The following is a 20994-nucleotide window of genomic DNA, read 5'->3' as shown; positions in this document are numbered from 1 at the left end:
ACTTCCCTTTTGATGCCCATAATGCTAAGCATTAAGAGGGGCACAGCCCAATCCAGTATTAACCTTTATTGAGTTCTCATCAGTGGGAGCCATACCCAGGAAGATACCAAGATTGAATTAACGTTCATCATTTTTGTATGCAGCATGGGTGCTAAAAGAGTGTTCTCCTGAACTGGCTGTTCCTTTGACCAGGCTATATAACTAGAATCTCAGAACAGGGAAGATTCTGCAGGAATGGAAAGAATGTATTGTAATCCCATTGCAGATGTATCCTATCCCAACTATCAGCCAATCAATATTTCAGGAGTGGTAGTGAAGATTTTGGAAAAATTGGTTAGGGCTTGCATTCAGAAAGGGGGTGAATCTCTTCTTTGCAATGAACTTCATGGGTTTACTAAGGAAGGTCATGTTTTAGCAACTTGCTCACATTCTATAATAATGTTGCCATTCAAATAGACAAGGGGAATGGATACTTTTGAATTTTGCTAAAGCTTTTGATGGATAATAGCATGGAAGACTATTGCATAAATTGGAGAATATGGGTTTAGATAATAAAATATTAGCATGGATAAGAGGATGGCTGACTGACAGATATCAAATAATGAGAAATGTGAGTCTGGAAGATTTAAGGTGACTAGTGGTGTACCACAAGAATCAGTCCTTGGTCCACTGTTATTCAGTCTGTACATTAATGATATTGGGAAGGATTTGATAGATGACATACAGCTATTTGTTGATGATGATGCAAAGATAGGTAAGGTAATCCGGAATGCTGCTGATATGGCATGATTAGATATCCTGTACTGTATTATATTGGTGATATTATACTAGAAGAAACTGATCAGGCAAGGAATCTTGGAGTGTTAGTAGATAACAATTTGAATTTCAGGGGCCATGTAGCATAGATTTCAAATACAACTCAAAGATTACTGCAATACTGAACGAACTTTCACATGTAAAGATAAGGATGTCATTTTGCCTCTTGACAAGGTCTTGATAAAACCTTACTTGGGCTATTGTGTGCGGGTCTGGTCTCCTGGTTTCCATTGAGATTCTGATACAGTGGAGAGAGAGAGAGAGAGAGTGTTAAAAATGATATCAGGATTGTGGAATACTGATTATAAAAACAGACTGAGAATTTGTAGACTGCAGATACTAGCAAACTGAAGAAATAGGGAGAGTGATATGATTGAGACTTGAAACTTCTGAAAGTTTCATACAGGATTTCAGTTGATGGAATTTTTCATTTTATAGAGGGTGGGGAAAGGACAAGAACATCCATGGAATCTGAGAATGAATGCTGCTAAGAAGGGGTTGAGGGCTCGATTTTTCCCTCATAGGGTGATGCATGATTGGAATGGATTGCAATGGGATGTTGTGTGTGTGTTGCAGGCAGTGTGAATGAATTCAAGAATAAGGATGATAGCTGGTGCATGTAGTGTGTAGCCTCCCTTGATGAGTCTGACTCCCTGGAAGTCTCTCTTAATAATAATGCTAAGCGTTTAAGGGAGGTTCACTACCTAGACCCTTGACAGTCATTCACCATCCAGATGACACACACACAGCTATTTGTTCTATTGATGTAGTCCTTCCACAGAACTGACTATCTTGGCCAATGGCTAAAACTCTCACAAACAGATATGATCCCTCACTTACCTCTCTCTCCAAACACACAAGAAATCATCATTATTCCTAATCCATATATCTGAGGTAATCTGAAAATATAGTCAAAGTATTAATAAAATATAATCCTCACACCACATTGAAACTTTATCTCAGCTTAGCAACTTTGATCTGCTGTCATTGAACAAACTCCATTTTCTAGCATATTCTGGAGTGTGCAAAGTTTTCTGTGTTTGTGACTGATTTAGCTTGCTACAGGCAGATCAAAAGATCTGTTAACACCTGTCTTGGCAAGTCAGGACTGACAAACCATGCTTTGGGCACTCCTTCACATAGGATTAGATAGAAGAAAATCACTGTGCTATATAGAAGTCTTTACAGATGAATGACTATTAATCAGCAGTGGCTATGAAGTATTCTCTTAACCTTAACAGGTATGGCAGTATTAATCTGCCAAAAATTTGGAAGACTATTAATTTTAAGATCAACTCCTATTCAACTGGAATACTTGTTTATTCAGTATTTAGAGATGTCAAATTAGGACTTTAAATCTTTTGTCTATTACAATTTGAATTGTTTCACATACTCATTATCACATGTAAACTGTAACATGTTTTTCTCCAAAGATGCTGGTTTGAAATTTAGTGAAATATAAGCCTTAAATATAAAGAGCTAATAAGCTTCATTTCGGCGATATAAACAATATTTTAAATTAAGGGGATATAAAATCCACATTGTTTTAAAACCGAATAAGAAACTCAAAGATTGGAATCAGAGAGTTTCATGCCGAATATAGTAAACTATAAAGTATCGGCGATCACTAGCGTGAGCTAATGCAAGTGACCCTAGTACGTAGTACAATACAGGACAACTTGTTGCAAAGGTGGGGAAAATTCAGATCGCTATTCTTATGTATTTTCCATAATGTAAAAACACAGTTCCTAGGAAATGTATGCCGTTATTACATTATGGAGGGAGGTCACTACCCTGACCGGTTTCAGCCTTTTTAGTTTCAGCCTTAGCTCACGCTAGTGATCGCCGATACTTTATAGTTTACTATATTCGGCATGAAACTCTCTGATTCCAATCTTTGAGTTTCTTATTCGGTTTTAAAACAATGTGGATTTTATATCCCCTTAATTTAAAATATTGTTTATATTGCCAAAATGAAGCTTATTAGCTCTATATTTAAGTAACTTAATGGTTGCACCTCTTTGGAAACTCGTATAGCAGAGTATATAAGTTCTTTTCGCTATACACTTTGGTATTATGGTCTAGCTACTCACTGATGAAGCCTCAAAAAAGGCTGAAACCGGTCTGGGTAGTGACTTCCCTCCATAATGTAATAACGGTGTACATTTCCTAGGAACTGTGTTTTTACATTATGGAAAATACCTAAGAATAGCGATCTGAACTTTCCCCACCTTTGCAACGAGTTGTCCGGTATTGTGCTACGTACTAGGGTCACTTGCATTAGTTCACGCTAGTGATCACCGATACTTTATAGTTTACTATATTCGGCATGAAACTCTCTGATTCCAATCTTTGAGTTTCTTATTCGGTTTTAAAACAATGTGGATTTTATATCCCCTTAATTTGAAATATAAGCCATTTAATAAACATCCTTTTATAATTTAGTTTTTGTCTGACGATGTAATACTGTTAAAAATTAGTTATGAATAGCATCCACCCCCTAAGCCTGTTGTTTAACTATATTGAAATTGGGCATGTCATTACTCTTGGTAGAGCTTCACAATTCATATTTCAAACAACTGCTGTTATTTTAGAGAATGTTTAAATGCATCTATTAGCACAATTTCACAGAGATAAATATAATGATTCCAAACTGATTTTTTTCACCATATTTTATTGTTACAGAAAACTAGCATTTGTTATCTGGCTTTTCCTGATTCAAATTCAGGATGCATGGGAGATACTCAGTTCCATTTTCGAATTCGTCAGTGTCCAGTGAGAAGATCTTTATGGCCTGCTCATGAAGAATACAACAGATATTGTCCTTCTCCTCTACAAGTATGTGAATTGGTGGAAAAAAAAGCAATGATAATAAATAAATGAAAATACAGATTTTGCTCCTTTTTAGGATATTTTCAGTTTAGATTAGATGTATTTATTTATTTATTTGTTCAATAAACAGGTTTATTGGGAATTGCCCTTCTTGTCTTTATGCATATACATCAACTGCATGTGGCATCTTTGTCTTAATATTCCTCAGCACTGGACTGCAGAGTTTTTGTATTAATGAAAACTTTTTTTGGTTAATGAATTTCACTTTTCAAAACTCTCAATAAATTCATAAATTTATAAGTTGTTTTATTTCAGGACAGAATTGCATAGCAAAAATGTTAATAATAATAAAAAATAAAAAAAACAGTTTTTTTTTTTTTTTTTTTTAGAGTTGAAATACTTTTACTAATTCAACATTTAAACATTTCTTTTTAACTTTCATGATTCATCTTTCCCTTTTTTTTAGGCTCAGTGGTCTTTCCCAATCAACTCACTTGGCTTCTTAGAAACTTGATAATTGCTTATGATTGGGTGGTTAAGTATCAAGTTCCTAAGAAGTCAAGTTACTGGATCCAGAAAGACTACTGAGCCTAACACACAAAGAAAGATGAATCATGAAAGTTAAGAAGAAATGTTTAAATGCTGTATTAGTAAAAGCATTTTATTAATATTGTGTTCTATTAATATTAATAGTCGACATGTCTGTTATTAATAACAGACATGGCAGACTATGTTGTCTGCCATGTCTGTGAAGTGCATGTGTTCCTTTGATCAGTTTGCCTTTATTGCAGGATGAAAAAACCCTCACAACCGCTGTATGAGACTGGCTAACTCACATTAAATTTAAAAAAAAAAAGCCCTTATAAAGGTTTTTCACATCCTAGACAAGATAGATTCAAACCCAGGTCTTTGCAACTCAAGGACATGGTTAATATTTCTGAGCCACAGAGGCATATATAAAATTAATAAAAGTTGATTTGTGAAAGAAAATAAGGGATGCTATACTTCTTGAAAAGAAAGTTTTGCAGATGTGTTCAGTTTATTGAATTTAAAATGATTTTACATGCTGGTAATTAAACTTAGTGGATGTAGTTTCTGTTCTGATTGCCCCTCCTCCCATTTATAGCAAACACAATACATGTGATTATTATATCAATGAAATTATCAGATACTTATCTTTGGGAAATGAAACCAAAGACAGTTCAAAATCCTGTAATATATCATTTTACATGTGTTTCTGTATAAAGGAAAGGTTAACACATCAAGTTTTGAAATGCAGATTTTGCACAAAACTTCAGAATTTCTCATTTCATGTTTTTATTTTTATCCAAAGTGATTTCCAAAAACAGGATTAAAGGATTACATTTTTTCTTTCTTGGGGAAAAATAATTAAAACTTAGGATGATTTTTGATTGATTTTTTGTCTTTTTTTTTGTGACAAAAAACAAATTTAACAAAAATAACTAACGCTGAGTTTATAGGTCGTAAGTTATTTAATTAAACCTACTAGTTTCACCACATATGCTGGTGGCTTCACCTGGGTTAGGAAGAACAGAAACCAAGGAACGATTTTATGTGACATTTGGAAGTTACTTATTAGATCTTTCAACACCTCTGACATTAATTTTTCTGTAAACTATCCTGCACAACAACTGATCTATGCCAGCTTCCATGCTCTATGTGTTTCTGTTTTTACTTTTATTTTTGTGTAACAGTTCCTACATATTCGGTTTTTAGTTATCTAGTGATTCATATTTGCCACTTATCATATATTTGTTTGTTCTTCTTAACCCAGACGAAGCCACTAGCATATGTGGTGAAACTAGTAGGTTTAATTAAATAACTATTATGACCTATAAACCTAGTGTTAGTTATTTTTGTTAAAAGTTAGGATGCAAAATCATTGAAAATTATTAGAATGACTTATTTCTTTCCCTTATTTTGAAATAGGTTATTGTGAAATTGTATTTACTACTATAATGAAATTTTTACTTTGTTTTGTTTGTATGTGTGTAGTACAGGGAGAGGGGGGGGGATTATTTGCTATTACTCAGTTTTAATCTTCTAAAAGTATATAGTCTTCTATGTTTAGTCTCCTCTTTTCTTATCAAAGAGGAGACTAAACTTTTATAAAAGTCTGCTTCCAGACATCATCTAGAGCAGGCATGTCAAACATGCAGGCTGCATGAGGCCCGCTGACAAGTAACATGCAGCCCGCCAAACTTTGTAACCAATGTGGTTAACTTTTGACAACACCGAATTAAATAAACATATTTAAAAAATTAACATTTCCACTTAAGATTATTTTATATGACAAACTACTCTGCAATTTCTAACGGAAATAATGTTCTATTTTTCATTTCAAAAAATCTTGTCACACCACTGCACAAATATCAAATTTTAATGAGCAAGTCTACATATGCGGCTACATCTGCTGACCACAGCAATTGGAGGCTAGCCGTTAGCAATTTTCAAGTCGCAAGAAAGTGTAGCGTTTTCTTTATAATTAATAAAGAATTTATAAAAATAATGTCGAAAGCTTCAATCAGTATGAGTAAAAAACGACTAATTGAAGAAGAACATTGTAGTTTTCAAGAAAAATGGAAGTTACAATATTTTTGTACTCAAGGAAAAAAAATTATGCTTGATATGTAGAAACTCTATTGCAGTTTGCAAAGAATATAATATTAAAAGGCATTACAATACAAATCATAAAGAAAACTGTGACAAATATGTTGCGAAACTTAGTGAAGATAAATTGTCAGAATTAAAGTTGACACTTCAAAATAAATAAAGTGTATTTACCAAACCTATTGAAGATAATACAGCTACTATAAAAACCAGTTATTTGTTATCACATTTAATTGCAAGCAAGTTGAAACCATTCACTGAAGGGGAATTTATTCGTGAATGTATTATTAAAGCAGTTGAAGTGCCGTGTCCTGATCAATTAAAGAAATTTAAAAATATAAGCTTATCTTGAAATACCATTGCTAGCAGAGTTGATGATATAGCTGGGAACTTAAGGAATCAACTAAAATCAATAATTCCAACATTTCAGACCTATTCCTTTGCAATTCACGAAAGTACAGATGTATGGGATATTGTAAAAATAATCATAATTAAAATTCTGAATATATTTACGAATTGTTTATGTTAAAATGTTTATTATTTTTGTTTTCTTAACACGCATTGTCGGCACTTGCGATGTGCCCGTTATGGAAATTGTTTTGTTAAAAGTGATATGTAAAGCAGTTAAAAATTTAATGTACTTACCGGATTTGAATAGTTGTGTTACTTTAAACAAATTTATTATGATTTGAAATATTAAGTTTTGTGTTTTATGATGACATTCTCTTGTCGCTAACGGAAACAACCGTGTCAGCCATTATACACCTAGTTTCTCGCTTGTCATTTTCAAGGAGTGTGCATGCTCGCCGAGAAGTTTGATGTGTGATTGACAGCTGACAAGAAAAGTGTTCGGTATCTGAGTAACGCCTGTAAACAAGATAGCGTTCAGAAGGAATTTAGAACACAGGCCGGCAGACGTTTAGGTTCAGAGGAACTTAAGTTTTTTTATGTGACAGTCGGAGGGAAATTAATAGTATATTCCGAAAAAGGAATCATGGAACTATGAAGTTTTAATGTGGAATAAGTATGTGGATAAATAAAAGAAAATATTGTTATATGCGTTTTAAACAGAATATTGGAGGAAACACTAACTGAAAGATTTATCGTTGATTCCGAAAAGGGAATCGTAGAATTGTAAGTTTTTTTTTTATTGGAAGAGTTAAGACTGTCAATAAGCATTTAGTGAATAAAAGAAGAATTTGCTATTTACGTTCTAAAGGAATATTCGAAAAAACTTTGATTAGGAAGTTTCATCTGTATTACGGACGCTGGATCTGACTATTATTTCTACTGAAGAAAAGAGATAGAATTAAGTTCGGAAGAATTAATATGTGCTACATAAGTGATGAGAAAGGATCCTGTAAAAATGAAGAATAAAGTCATATATCTTCAGAAAAGGGCCTTGACAGAGAAAGAAACTGGCTATGAACATTTTGTCATTGTGAAAACAAGGTGTTTAGTCTAGTCTTAAGTGTAAGTTTATTTTTAAAAGGCCTTGGATCCAATTAATTTGTAGTTAGTTATGTAATATTTGTTTGAAGTGTATATATATTGTTTTTGTTATATTAAATGTGTTTATTTTGTATTTTGGTCTTGAGTCAGTGATTATTTGGATTCTGAAAGAAAGATGCACCAATTGGAGTGAACCCTTGTGCATATAATAATATATAAAGGTACACTCGTAAATAAAAAAAAAAAATAATTGTTAGAAACAGAGATCATCTCTATGGTAGGATTAATAATATGATAATATCTATGAATAATCTCCTCAATATAAAAATCCACCAATTATTAACAATATCACTTATCTGGTGCTCCTGCCATGACTAGTGTTGTTAATGGAGTTTTTACAAATTTAAAAGAAAAATGAAAAGAACAAGGTAATAATAATTTTCAGCATTTTCATTGCATTATTCACCAACAAACACTATGCTCCAAAGTTTTAAATATTGGACATGTCCTAAAAAATGTCAGTAAAATTGTGAATTATATTCGTGCATGTGGGCTTAATCATTGCCAATTTAGTAACTTTCTAGAAAATATAGAAAGTGAATATAGCGATCTAGCTTAATATACAGAAATTAGATGGATTTCCAGTCAAAGTTTTAAAGCGATTCTTCGAATTGCAGGACAAAATTACCATTTTTTTAGAATCGAAAACTTATGAATGTGAAATGTTAAAAAATGATCAATGGATAATGGATTTGGCTTTTTTTCAGTTGACATTACAAGTCAACTTAATCTTAAGCTACAAGGCAAACATCAATTAGTTATCGTGTTATTTGACAATATTAACATTTTCAAACAGAAATTATTACTTTGGCAAATACAAATAGTAAATTTATTCCATTTTGAATGTTGTCAATCGTTATTACAAAAATCACCGAAATTGAAATTTTCACAATATGTAAATTAATGAAGTTATTAGAAAATGAATTCAAAAGATTTTTAGATTTTAAGAAATATGAAAATCAGTTTTACCTATTTACTTCTCCTCTATTGATTGATGTTGAAAAGGGTTAATGACAATTTACATTTGGAATTAATCGAAATTCGGTGCGATTCCGTAATGAAACAAAAATATATGGATGTTGGAATTCCAAAGTTCTGTAATTTATTTATCAGTCGATCTATACCCCAATGTGTTATGTGCAATTAGGAATATTTTATCTATGTTCGATAGCACATATTTATGTGAACAACTATTTTCAACTTTAAAGAATAACAAAACTGCGGAAAGATCAAGATTAACAGAACCGCATGTGCAATCAATATTGACAGGGGCACGCCAAGGGTATTTGCCGCCCGGGTGCAAATTTTTATCGGCTGTCCCTAATACTGCATTGTATAATCCAAATTAGATATTAGCTACATAAAATGCCGCCCTATCAATGTTGCCGCCTGGGTGCGGTGCACCCCTTGCATCCTCGGGTTGGTGCCGCCCTGAATATTGAAAATAATTACAGCTCAACAAATTCAACCAAATTTTGAAGATTTCGTTAATGATAAACTTTGTCAAGTTTCTTCAAAAAAAATGATATGTATAATTTTATTTAAATATGTAAATTTTATATTTTATATGCGTTTTTGTAACATGGTTGTATTTTGTATTCGTATACTCTAATGTTAATATTAAAAAATCCGTTTCCTCTTTATTTAGAGATTTTCTTTTTCTGTTGTGGCCCGCGACTTGATTTATAATTCTTAATTTGGCCCTTGGAGGTAAACGAGTTTGACATGCCTGATCTAGAGCTTAGCATAATCTGATCCTTCATTGATAACATTGAAAAGCCATTGACCAAAATTAAAAAAATTCCATGTGATGAAGAAAGCATTTTTAAAGAGGTCTATAATTGGATGCTAATAATCCTAATAGTATTATATATTTTGATGGCATCTCTGTACTTGAAGAGGAACAAAGTATGCAGTTGTGGATACTTTGCAGATATCCAGTTTTTGCAAATGAATAGAATGCACTATGCATGTGGCATTTGCTGTTGAAAAAGTACAACAGGAATGATAAGTTTCATTTATCCCTTGTTGTGAAAAATCCATCTACAGTTAACTTTGTATATTCCTTACCCATAACATTGTAGATTTCATGAAAGAAGAAATTAACAGACATGCTCACCAGTACTGTACGCCCACAGGTGTGAGACCCTTCGACATTTCTGCGCATGTTAGAAGAAGGAGAATCCATTCCAATAATAATCAGTCCATCTTGTGAGATGAGTTGTTTATTATTACAAGTCGGAAAATGAACTTTTCTTTTATGAACATTGTAGTTTTTAAAGTGGTAAGTATTTTGCTTTATAACAGTTGGAAATTTTTATATATAAAGCACGTGATTTCGCATGTTGGTGACCAATTTGTACATACTTATTTTCTTTCTCTCCTTCAGCATGAATTGACCATTCTTGGTATTCTGCCAGCCCCAGTTATATGAACTACGGACGTACATTACTTGTCTGCCAGTCAGGAATCTGGTACTGTACATTGAAAAAGAAAATCATTCAAATGGATACCTCCAGTATGCCTAGATTATGCTAATATTTTGTTGATCACTTGGAACTCCATTTCATATAAAAACAAGGATTCAGAAGAAAGACTTCACTTTTAGAAGACTTAAATAAATGGAGTATAATAGTGAATAACCTCTTCTCCTAATACTACATATATGTAAATGAAACAAAATAGAAATTTTATTGTACCCACAATAAAATTTCTACCAACAACCAAGAATGAAATAAAAAAAAGAAAAGGGAAGTGATTTTTGTAATACTTGTTGATGTTGTACATATTTCTGAAATATATACTGGTTAAAAACTGACATGTATACAAACCTTCATATAAAAAGGACACTGTACAGAGAAAAATAAATACAATTGTTGATGAACTGGCTTTTGGATAACAACACTACAGAGAACATATGAATTTCAGAAACTGACAAGTTTCATTAAACTTTTAAAAAGCAGATTTGCCAGAAAATGCTCATAGTTGTAATTGATGAGGACATACTTTGTTGACATAGGAGACTGTTTTTTTCACAGTATGCTGGCCTGGTTTGCTGAGTGGTTAGCATATTTGCTCTCCAACCAACAAGCTGTGGGTTCAAATTCAGCCACAAGCATGGATGTTTGTGATTGTCTTTAGGTGGAAGATGAATTTCATCACCTGGTATTAGACCATCACCTTGTTTATTTGGAGTCCTGAAGTGGCTCGAAAAAGTTCCATGTTTGGTCTGTAGAGAAGGCTAGGTAAAAAAATAAAAGTGCAGAAAAGATATAATAATAATAAAATTAATGAAAATTAAAAAAAAGTCCCTGGCCCACAAATGTATTATAGGTGATATGGAAAAAAAATAAATACACGTGCATGTGTCACATCCAGAGATGTCCATTCATACAAGTAATTTGAGTGCTGTGATTAAAAAAAAAAAAAAAAGTTTTTATATGCTTAACGTAATGAGTGACAGTAAGATTAGGCATTGGTGTCGTTTGTTTGAAGAAGGGTGCAATAATGTTCACGATGAAGACCAATGCAGTGGCTGGCTAAGTATGATGACAGATGATTTGATGGAAGGATTTCAAAGAAATCTTTGTTTTCAAAGAAAACAAAGATGAGAATCATTGTTTTACTATTTTTAATGGAACTTTGTTTTGAATTCCTGGAAGTTGGAAGTTTCACACTTCATTCACATTATTCATGAAATTGTGACAGAAAAGCTGGGGTATAAAAAATCGTGTGCCAGATTGGTCCCAGAAATGCTGACTGATGCACATGAACAGCAACAAGTGGAATCAGCTCAAAAATTTTTGGAGTGTTATGCAAGTGAAGGAGATCAACTTTTTTCTACTGGTGATGAAATGTGCATTTTGAATACAAACTTTGAGTCAAAACAACAATCAGTGAAGTGGTGCCATTCATCATCTCTGAAAGCAGAAAAAATTCAAACAGGCACTGTCGGTTAAAAAATTATAGCCACTGTCTTCTGGGACCAAAAAAGGATCTTGCTCATCGATTTTCTTCGGTGCAGAACCACAATTAATGCTGATGCATATTATAAAATGCTGAAGAAACTGAGATGAGCAAAACAGAACAAAAGACGAATGCTGTTGCCAGGGATATCATGCTTTTGTATGACAATGAGTGTATTCACACTGCAGCTCAAACTATCCAACAAATTCAGAAGTTTGTGTGAGAACTCTTTGATCACCCATCTTACAACCTCGATTTCGTGCCTGAATGTGAAGCAGTGGTTCCCATCTTACAGCTTGAAAACAAGATAGAACCGGGGAGGAATCACAAGCATGCAAAAAAAAAAAAAAAAAAAAAAACCCACTGAAATAATTGAAATGGCATAACAAAAGATCAGTAACCACTTGTAAGGATCACAATGTGGCTATGAAAGGTAGTACAGTAGTAATATGATGACATGACTGTGGTCAGAGTCATGTCATATTACTCCACTTCTAGAAAGTTCTTAATGCTATAAAAAAAATGTCATGGAATTACTATCTGAACAGCTCTTGGACCATTGATCATTCCCAAGGAATTTAGCTTCATGAGAAATCTCTTCATCCTACAATTCCAAGAGATAGTGGTGAAATAATTTTTGGAATGCAGGCAAGATGGTACCAGAAGAAGTTATAATGAAAACATTGAAAGTCATGAGAAATAAAGAATCTCAAAAAATATGTAACCTTTGTAGATAATGCTACCAAACATTTTCTGAGTATGGTGGATGTAAAATGCAGAGCAGAAAAGTGGAAGTGTGAAAGCAGCCTTCAGGCGTGTTAGTTATACAGAGTGTACCAAACGTTACTTTACCAATAACACTTTCCAATAAGAATTTTTTTTTTTAAGGTTAATCGACATTCAGCAGCTGCCATATTTTTTTCTGAAAATTTAAAAAAATGAATAAATAATTAAACATTTATAAACAAAATTCAAAAAGTTGTAAAAAAATATTTCAGTATGATAACTTCTGTTCACTCTGCATATTTTAATGATATACAAACAGTAAATAATTTATGACGTAAAATAATATAGAATATAATGGCATTTTGTAAATAATTTTTGTGTATATAAAAGAAAATTGCAAGCAATATTTCACCTTTGTAAAATTATGTCCTACTAAAGGAAATTATAATAGTGATAATAAATGAATAAAACAAAATTTTATTTTTCTTGGACAACCATAAAGAAATAAATACACGTGACAAGCACAAGTAATTGTACTGATTAATTATTTGCTCATTGAGTTCTATCAATGAATATGCAATTCAACCCCCCCCCCCCAAAGTGAAATTTTCTGATCATATGCTTGTTCATTGGATTTGTTCTGTAGAAATTTCTTATGCTTCCAGTATATAAAGGCACTGAAGAAGTTAAACAAGCAGTTATGGAAAGAAGAAATATTGAAAGTTCCTTGTGAATAACTTTGATAGGTACCCTCATGAACTATTGAAAAAGAAGGGTAAGCTCTGTGTAAAAATAGCTAAATTAAACCACACTAAAAGTTTGTGGAAGAATATAGATAAATATCATGAAGGTGGTAAAAGGTTCTAGATGATATAATAGCTTAGAAATGAAGGAAGAGTACTGTCAAATTAATCAGAAGTGAGTTAACAAGGGTTACATAAACCTGAAAATAGATTATTCTTAATATCTGAAGTAATTATTTGGAAAAATTACTAAATGTGATAAGCAGTAGTGGACATTTTAAGCATATCAGTGAAATAACAGATATTATGAGTGATGACAATGCTGTTATCAGGAAGAAAAGGAATTCACAGGAAGAATTTGGCTTTGTGAAGGGTAGGTCATGCCTTAGTAATCTATTAAATAACTTTATAATAAAGTGGCAGGCAGAGTTGAATAAAGTGAATGGCTACATGATGATACTGCTGGATTTTGCAAAGGTGTTTTGATAGGATACCACATGGAACTCTGTTACGCAACCTGCAACAAATGGGGATCGATATGAAACTGCGATATGGATAAAATGGTGGCTGATGGATAGATACCAAAAAGTAGTATACGGAGAAGCAGATTCCAGGAGAACCAGAAATAATTTAAAGGGAGATGCTCAATTATTTCCTGATGATGCAAAGTTGGATAATAGTTAATCATGGTGATGTAGAGAGCATGCAAGATGATTTGAATAGGCTGACAGTATGGGCAAAACATAATGAAGTCAATTTAATATGGAAAAGTGCAAAATTATGCATATTGGGGTACAAAGATTACAAGCTGTGTACCACATTGAGGGAACTGTACTCCAGGATATTGATGAAGCCAGGGATTTGGGGGGTAGTTGTAGTAGATAGAGTTGAAGTTTAGAGAGCATATTGCTAAAATCGCCAGGGTAGATCACAGGATTATTTGGTTATTGAAGAACACACTAACTAGCAGTAATAAGGGAGTTAACCATTCTTCTTTATAAAGTCTTAATATGATGAAGTCTGCATTATTGTTCCCAAGTCTGATCACCTGGGTTTCTTGGGGGATGAGGAAGGGTGGATATGATCCAGAGGTGAGTGGTCTGTGGAATGTTCCCCATGGGTATAGATTGAGGGTTTGTGGATTGCAAAAGTTTGTTGATATGTGAAAAAAAATGGGGGGGGGTATGATAGAAACATTTAAGTTATTTACAGGATTGTATAGGATTGATGCAGGGAAATTGTTTCAGCAGTTAGTAAGGGAGCAGAACAAGAGGTCATACCTGGAAGTTGGGTAAGTGTGTGGGTGTGGTTAGCAAGGACGTGAGGACTAGATTTTCCACTTGGAGATTAAATGCTTTGTCTGTTAATAGTTTGGGTCTCTCATGATGAATCTTAGGACTCTGGGGAGGTATCCATGCAGTAATAATAACAACAACAATATAACATGCAAACCAGTAAAGGAGTTCAGAATAATTCTCCCACCATACACATTTTACAAACCAAAAGTATTAACTAGAAATGAAGTTACTTAATGGAACTTCATTTCTTTTTAACACTTCATTTAGAAATGAAGTGTTAAAAAGTAATAAAGTAATTCAGCATTGTTATACTATACACTGCCTAATCTGGATATTTTCACTAAATGAATGATGTTACTGAGTGGTATATTGTGTTTCGAATTAGAAAGCATCATATCTATATACATCTTTCCAAATGAATTCAAACAACCAGTTTTAATAAAGTGAATAACATGACCCAAGTTATTGTCAATATAGCATACATATTGACATCTTTGTAAAGAGAGATATCATAGAAGCAAGGTGATTGTGAGTTGTCAGATTTATATTTGATTTGACCAGAAGATGCACTGTTACTATTGGTAAAAACCAGCATTATATAAATAGTGTTTTTTAAAGCCAAAATCTGGATGATGATGATGATCATAAATTTCCTGAAATGTACCCTCAAATGGGTGTGTTATATTACTGCACAATTCCTTTTACTAGTTTCATGTCAACAATTTTCCTCTCAGTTAGTCTATCATTTGTCAGTATTGTCTGATTTTATATTTTGCACTTCGAGGGCACTTTTGACTGCACCTCCCACATTCTGTTTAAGTGACCATTACCACCTTAGATTTGCTCTGCTTACACATTGTGGAATGATAACAGCGTTATGGCCCTACCTAATATCTTCATTTTAAATATGATTCTGCCATTGATGCCATCTGTTCACTCTCCTAATTTTTCTGACAACTCTCATATCTCTCGTCTCTAGTCTTTGATCAACTGTTTTATTTCTAATCCAACCCTGACCTATAATTTAAAATTGGATTGAACATTGTCTCCTGTATTGTTAGTTGAGTGTTTGGGGAAATTTGTATTTTATTCCATATAAATATATTCTGGTGGTTCCCCACCATACCAGCTTTACTTATCTATTGTCTACTACTATATTTTATTTGCCATCTTCTCTAAAAATTGTGCCTAAATAGAATAGAGAATGCAGTTGAAATTTTCTGTGTTTCCTGCTTATTTTCATAATCTTGATCTTTTTATTGCTAGAACAATCTGGAACATTTTCAAGCCAAATTTGTTAGTACTGTTATTCAATATAAAGAGTCCAAGAGACTTGCACTTTATTTGTTTAGGAGCACATCATCTGCATAAAGCAAAGATCTAAGTTTGATATCTGTAATTCTAATATCAGGTTTAATGTGCTTTCTTTCATAATATGATCAATGTAGATGATGAATAAGGGTGTAGATAATGTGCACACTAAGTTATACTTGATTTTACATCAAACCATCGTCCTGTATTTCCTTCAGTTCTAAATGTTGACTTATAATTTAAATATAGACTGTAATGTTTCATTTATCCCATATAATTGTAGTGTTTGAAAAGCTTTTCTCTGGGTACTTTGTCATTTTCCAGATCTAGAAAACTTAAGTGCAGATCCTAGTTATATTTCCAGGTTTTTTCAACTATTTGCCGTAAAGTGAAAATCTGATTTTAAAAATCCCTATTTGGCTTGAATCTAGCTTGTTCTTCAAGTTTTTCTTAGCCTCTTCTCAAATATGCATTGTATAAACCTTATCCAGAAGACTCAATAAGTAAATGTCTCTAATTCTCACATTCAGTTTTATTTCCCTTTTTATAGTTGGGAACTGAGAGCTCTACTGCTGTTTGATTTTCTGACTGACCTTCTGAATAATGCATTGTAGATCCATGAAACTTTTATACCTCAGTATTTTTTTGGTCAAATGTCATCATCTGCCTTTCCACATTTCAGGCATTTGATAGTTTTTATTGCAAGTATTGATATATGCTCCTTTTGCATTCCTCTTGAATGTTTGATCACTGTTCTGTCACTGCTCGTTTCATTTAACATTCTTTCAAAGTAATTACTTTTTGAATATTCAGAATACCTTACTTTGTTTTCATGCCACCTTTGTCATCTCTGATTTCTTTTACTTCTTCTTTCCTTCATTTCTTAACATTTTCAATATGCACTGGAACATTTTGCCACTTTTCTGGTATTTATCTTCTGTGTTCTTACCGAAGTCTTCTTATGACTTTTGTTTAGCTACTTTTATGCATCACATTTTACTTGTTTTTTCTCAGAACAGTTGTTGACTTACTTGCTAGGAGGTTTTGATATGCCTTCTTCTTTTCCAGGACCTTCCTTAACTTCTTGAATCAACCATGAAAAGCATTTTCAAACCTTGCAGATTTCATCACATGCCTCCCTAGTTAAATCTATATTTTTCAGAGATTGCCAATGAGAGTCCAGGGTTCTTGTTTTCAAAGCCTTTCATTTTTTTTTCTTTTTCTAAAATAAAGTTTGCGTAATTGAATCCACAGTTCACCTGTAAAAGCTGTCAATTTTAATTCTTTATGATTACATATTTTTCTTTTCAATATTGATATTAATTATTATCCTGTTTAAGACCACTTTGTTTCAAATACCCTCTATACTTGTATCCTGAACCAGAGTGATGATATCACTATCAACAGTAATATAGTCAGTGACATATAATCTTGATTCTTCTTCTTCTCTCTCTTTCTCTGTACATTTTTATGCTGAAGCATGGTATTAGTAATGACTAGTTCATATTCTGAACAAAAATCCAAGTACATACTATTATTATTAGCCTTGCCATTTTCTCTAATTTTCCCCAAACATTCTTATCTGTCTGGGATTCATATTCTGTCTTACTGTTTAGATCTCCAACAATGATCAGCGTTTCTGTTTTCTTTCTTAGCTGTCTTCTTTAATGATTCAAAAAATTCCTTCACCTCTTTCCCAATTCCAACACAGAAAGCACTCAACACATTTTGTGTTGAGTACTTTCTGTGTCTTCCTTTTCCTGATCACTGTTGCCTGAATATAACATCCTGTATTTCTTGTTTAGCAGGATCTCACCTATTTTACTTTTCATCTCAGTAACACATAGTACTTCTCTAGTTCTGCCAGTTCGACTTCTTGTTTCCATCGATACTTTTTATATCGATGATGCCTATCATGAATTTTGCTGACTTTTTACTATTCACCCTGGATCTCTGATGAAAACAGCTGGGCCTTGTTTAACTAGGTGACACACCACCTGACTTAAAATTTCCTTATGTTGTACCATCGTGTTTGTTTTTTGTTTAAGTCAACAGAATGCAATTTGTCTGGTTAAGTTCCAAGTTGCCAGTTCAACCTAGTTTATTCAGTATCCATCAGATGTCTGCTAACAGGGTGCACCATATGAAGTTGAGGATTGGATGTCAGGTCAGAAGTCCTTGTCAGTTCTCCATATTCTTCAAAGGTTATGCTGAAGTTTCTTCCTGGTTATATTTAGAGTTAACTATTAAGCACCCCAAATCTAGAGAGAGAAAGCTATGAAAATTTGTCTCTATAGGAAACAGTCTAATACATAATAAAATACAAAGTTTGTTTGGCCTTAGAGGGGACCAAATAGAAGTGAGAGAGTAATATTCTGCTTGCAATGATTTGCATTTTTGTTTTATACTATGTAATTTTTTTTTTTTTTTCAGCAGTATTTGGTACATCAAAACATTTTTTCATATGTTCATTACAGATGTCTTCTTGAATTTCATACTTCTGCCTGATTTACTAATATTTCTTGATTTTGGTTTCAAAATGTGATAGTTATAAGGTTTTTAAAAATTATATTTAATTTAGCTGCTTTGAATTATTATTATTTCTTTTTGAAAGAGGAAATCTTGGTTAAGGAATTTTGTGAAGCTATAATAAATCCTTTGGCAAGTGTTATGACTTTAAGAAGGAACACCTCTTTCTGGTTGCATGTCATTCAGACAATCATCTCAGAGATAGTGACCATGTTAATTTGCATTAAAGATGTGTTTTACTGTGACTCTTACCCACAAAAGGTTAGAAGGTATTGGATAGGTGGTACTTTTTATTTTATTTTTTTGTATTTTTATTTATTTTTACATAGTTCAGAAACCCTGCTGTGAAACTTAACTTTTTCAAGCCACTTCATGCCTCTAATAAACAGGTCATTGGTACTACACTAGGCAGTGTAATTAATCTTATACCTAAAGACAGTCACAAACTTCCATGCCCATGGTTGGGATTCGAATCTGCAGCCTGTCGGTTGGAGAGCAGGTATGTTAACTACTCAGCCAGCTAGGTTAACAAATATGAATTTACTATCGTCGTTGTACATGAAAAACATTTTGGTTCAGATGAACTTAATTAAATATTATTTTATTGACCAAGTACGTTCATTTCATTGGTACTCAAACAAAAATTGCATCAAAAATATCCAGGACATCATTTCTGTAGATGTGACATTGGAAGAATTTGCTGCAAACCAGATCTTGAAACCTCTCATTTGCCTTCCACCCATTGTCAGTGGTAGCCAGTTTTCTCTGTCTATTCACTTTAAGATGGTGGATGGCTTCGCTTCATATATATCCAATGTAATAGCATTCCAGAACTCTCTTCTGTCACCTATCTACCTTCATATATACATAAATGAATTTCATTAACTATACTCAAATCCCATCCATAGTGTTACTAACTATAGTACACTCCATTTATTTTATTTATTTGATAAACCTGCATTGTGCTCATCATCCAGAGCTTTAATAATCTTCTAATGATGCTTTAAATACAGATCTTGGTACCATTTTTCATGGTGCTAAGAAAATGGTCTTTTCTTCTTTTCCACAAATAAAGATATCTATTCTGGATACCACTGTACTTTCAGTGGTATCCAGATACTCAAACAAGACCTGATTTCCCTCTTCTTGGGCTGACATTTACCTCTGTTCTTTTCTTTTACAAACACATGACATTCATAGCTTCCTCATGCTCAAAAAGAATGTGCTTTTTTTTTTTTTTTTTTTTTTTTTCAAAAGACTATACTTTCACAGTCCAACTACTAAAAGCACTCAACCTTAAAATACTCTTACTACATTTGGAGTAGTACACCAGAAACTTCAAATTCTTAATGACATCTCGAATTAGAGCATATTGACTAAATCAGTGATCCCTCTCTCACAGACCAACTCCAATCATCATAGATTCTGTGTTTACTTCATGTTCTATATATATATTTCATAGATGATATTCCATTGAACTGAAATCACCCTTCCTCTGCTTTCTGTGGTACAGCATTGGCAGTGGTTACCCAAATCCATGGTCTGGATGCATATTGCTGAAGCTGCTGCTTCTCTCTTTCATTTCATGTACCTCTGCTTTCTTCTGCTGATGTTTCCCAAGGATTACAGCCTCTGTCTATTCAAAATGTACATTACCAGGCTTTTCATTTCATCCAGATTTGCTGGACGAAAAACCTAAATTTACCTCTATGTAAGACTCACCTACAGTTGAAAAACCCAATAAAGGTTCCTTGCATCTGTCTTAGATGGCATTTGAACCCTAGTTGTTTCCAACCAAAGGGCAAACATGATATGTAAAGATTCAACAGGATGAAGTGTTGTCACATGCTTATAAACAACAGGGAACCAGGGTGAAGAGTGAGAAAATCTTCTAATGGGACAAATCTCGCTATTAGCAAAACTGAAGATTGGCACTCTTTAATATAAGAGGTATCATTGGAAAAGAAATGGAACTTGTAGAAGAATTACAAGTTTGATATTGCTAAATGAGTAAGAGTTATAACTCACTATAACTACTCCTTCCTTTCATTCTAGCAAGAATGAAAGGAAGGAGTAGTTATAGTGAGCAACACTCAGCTCGAAGGTGAACTTCTGACCTTCAAGCTGAAAGAAAATTATTTGTATAATTGTATTGGAATTGTCCAACATTACCATTAGGTTTTGTCCAGCCTCTAGTGAGGCTGGACAAAACCAGTGACCTGTCTGCAGAATAATTATTGTAATAATCAGTGACCTGTCTGCAGAATAATTATTTTAATATTCTTTGAAATTATTATTATTATTACATGACACTTCATGAAGTCCAAGGACTCGTCACAGAAGGGCACTCTACTCCACTCCGCTTCACACATATAACCATTTCCCCTACTACTTAATTCTTCCACTACACACAGCTGTCATCAACACAATCATCACCACCAACAACATTATTTTTTGTCTGTAAATTGTATGTGTTCTGAAGTCCGATTTGCCTGTAATGAAGAAATGTTGGGTATCTCTCCTTAATGTTTGATATAACTGAAAGTGTCACTTAGATATTGTATGCTGGAAGAAATTTAGAAAAAGTAAACTCTAATCCAAGTATGTTTTTGACTACTTAAAACTTCTGG

General features: G+C 33.2%; 1 protein-coding gene across 1 annotated transcript in view; it reads left to right on the top strand.

Annotated features, from left to right (window-relative positions):
* The window catches only part of LOC150095391 (protein DENND6B), a 480236-nt gene that overhangs the window by 48153 nt on the left and 411089 nt on the right, over positions 1-20994 (top strand). The window contains exon 3 of the mRNA XM_090410571.1: positions 3502-3654. Within this exon, the coding sequence (XP_090266697.1) occupies positions 3502-3654 (153 nt within the window). The remainder of the gene's footprint in view (positions 1-3501; positions 3655-20994) is intronic.

The sequence above is a fragment of the Typopeltis vanoorti genome, chromosome 20, assembly GCF_054136105.1.
Source record: "Typopeltis vanoorti isolate ZY-2024b chromosome 20, IOZ_Tvanoo_1.0, whole genome shotgun sequence".
Lineage (NCBI taxonomy): Eukaryota > Metazoa > Arthropoda > Arachnida > Uropygi > Thelyphonidae > Typopeltis > Typopeltis vanoorti.
The sequence above is the reverse complement of the archived record's forward strand: the minus strand, read 5'-3'. Positions and strand labels throughout refer to the sequence as shown.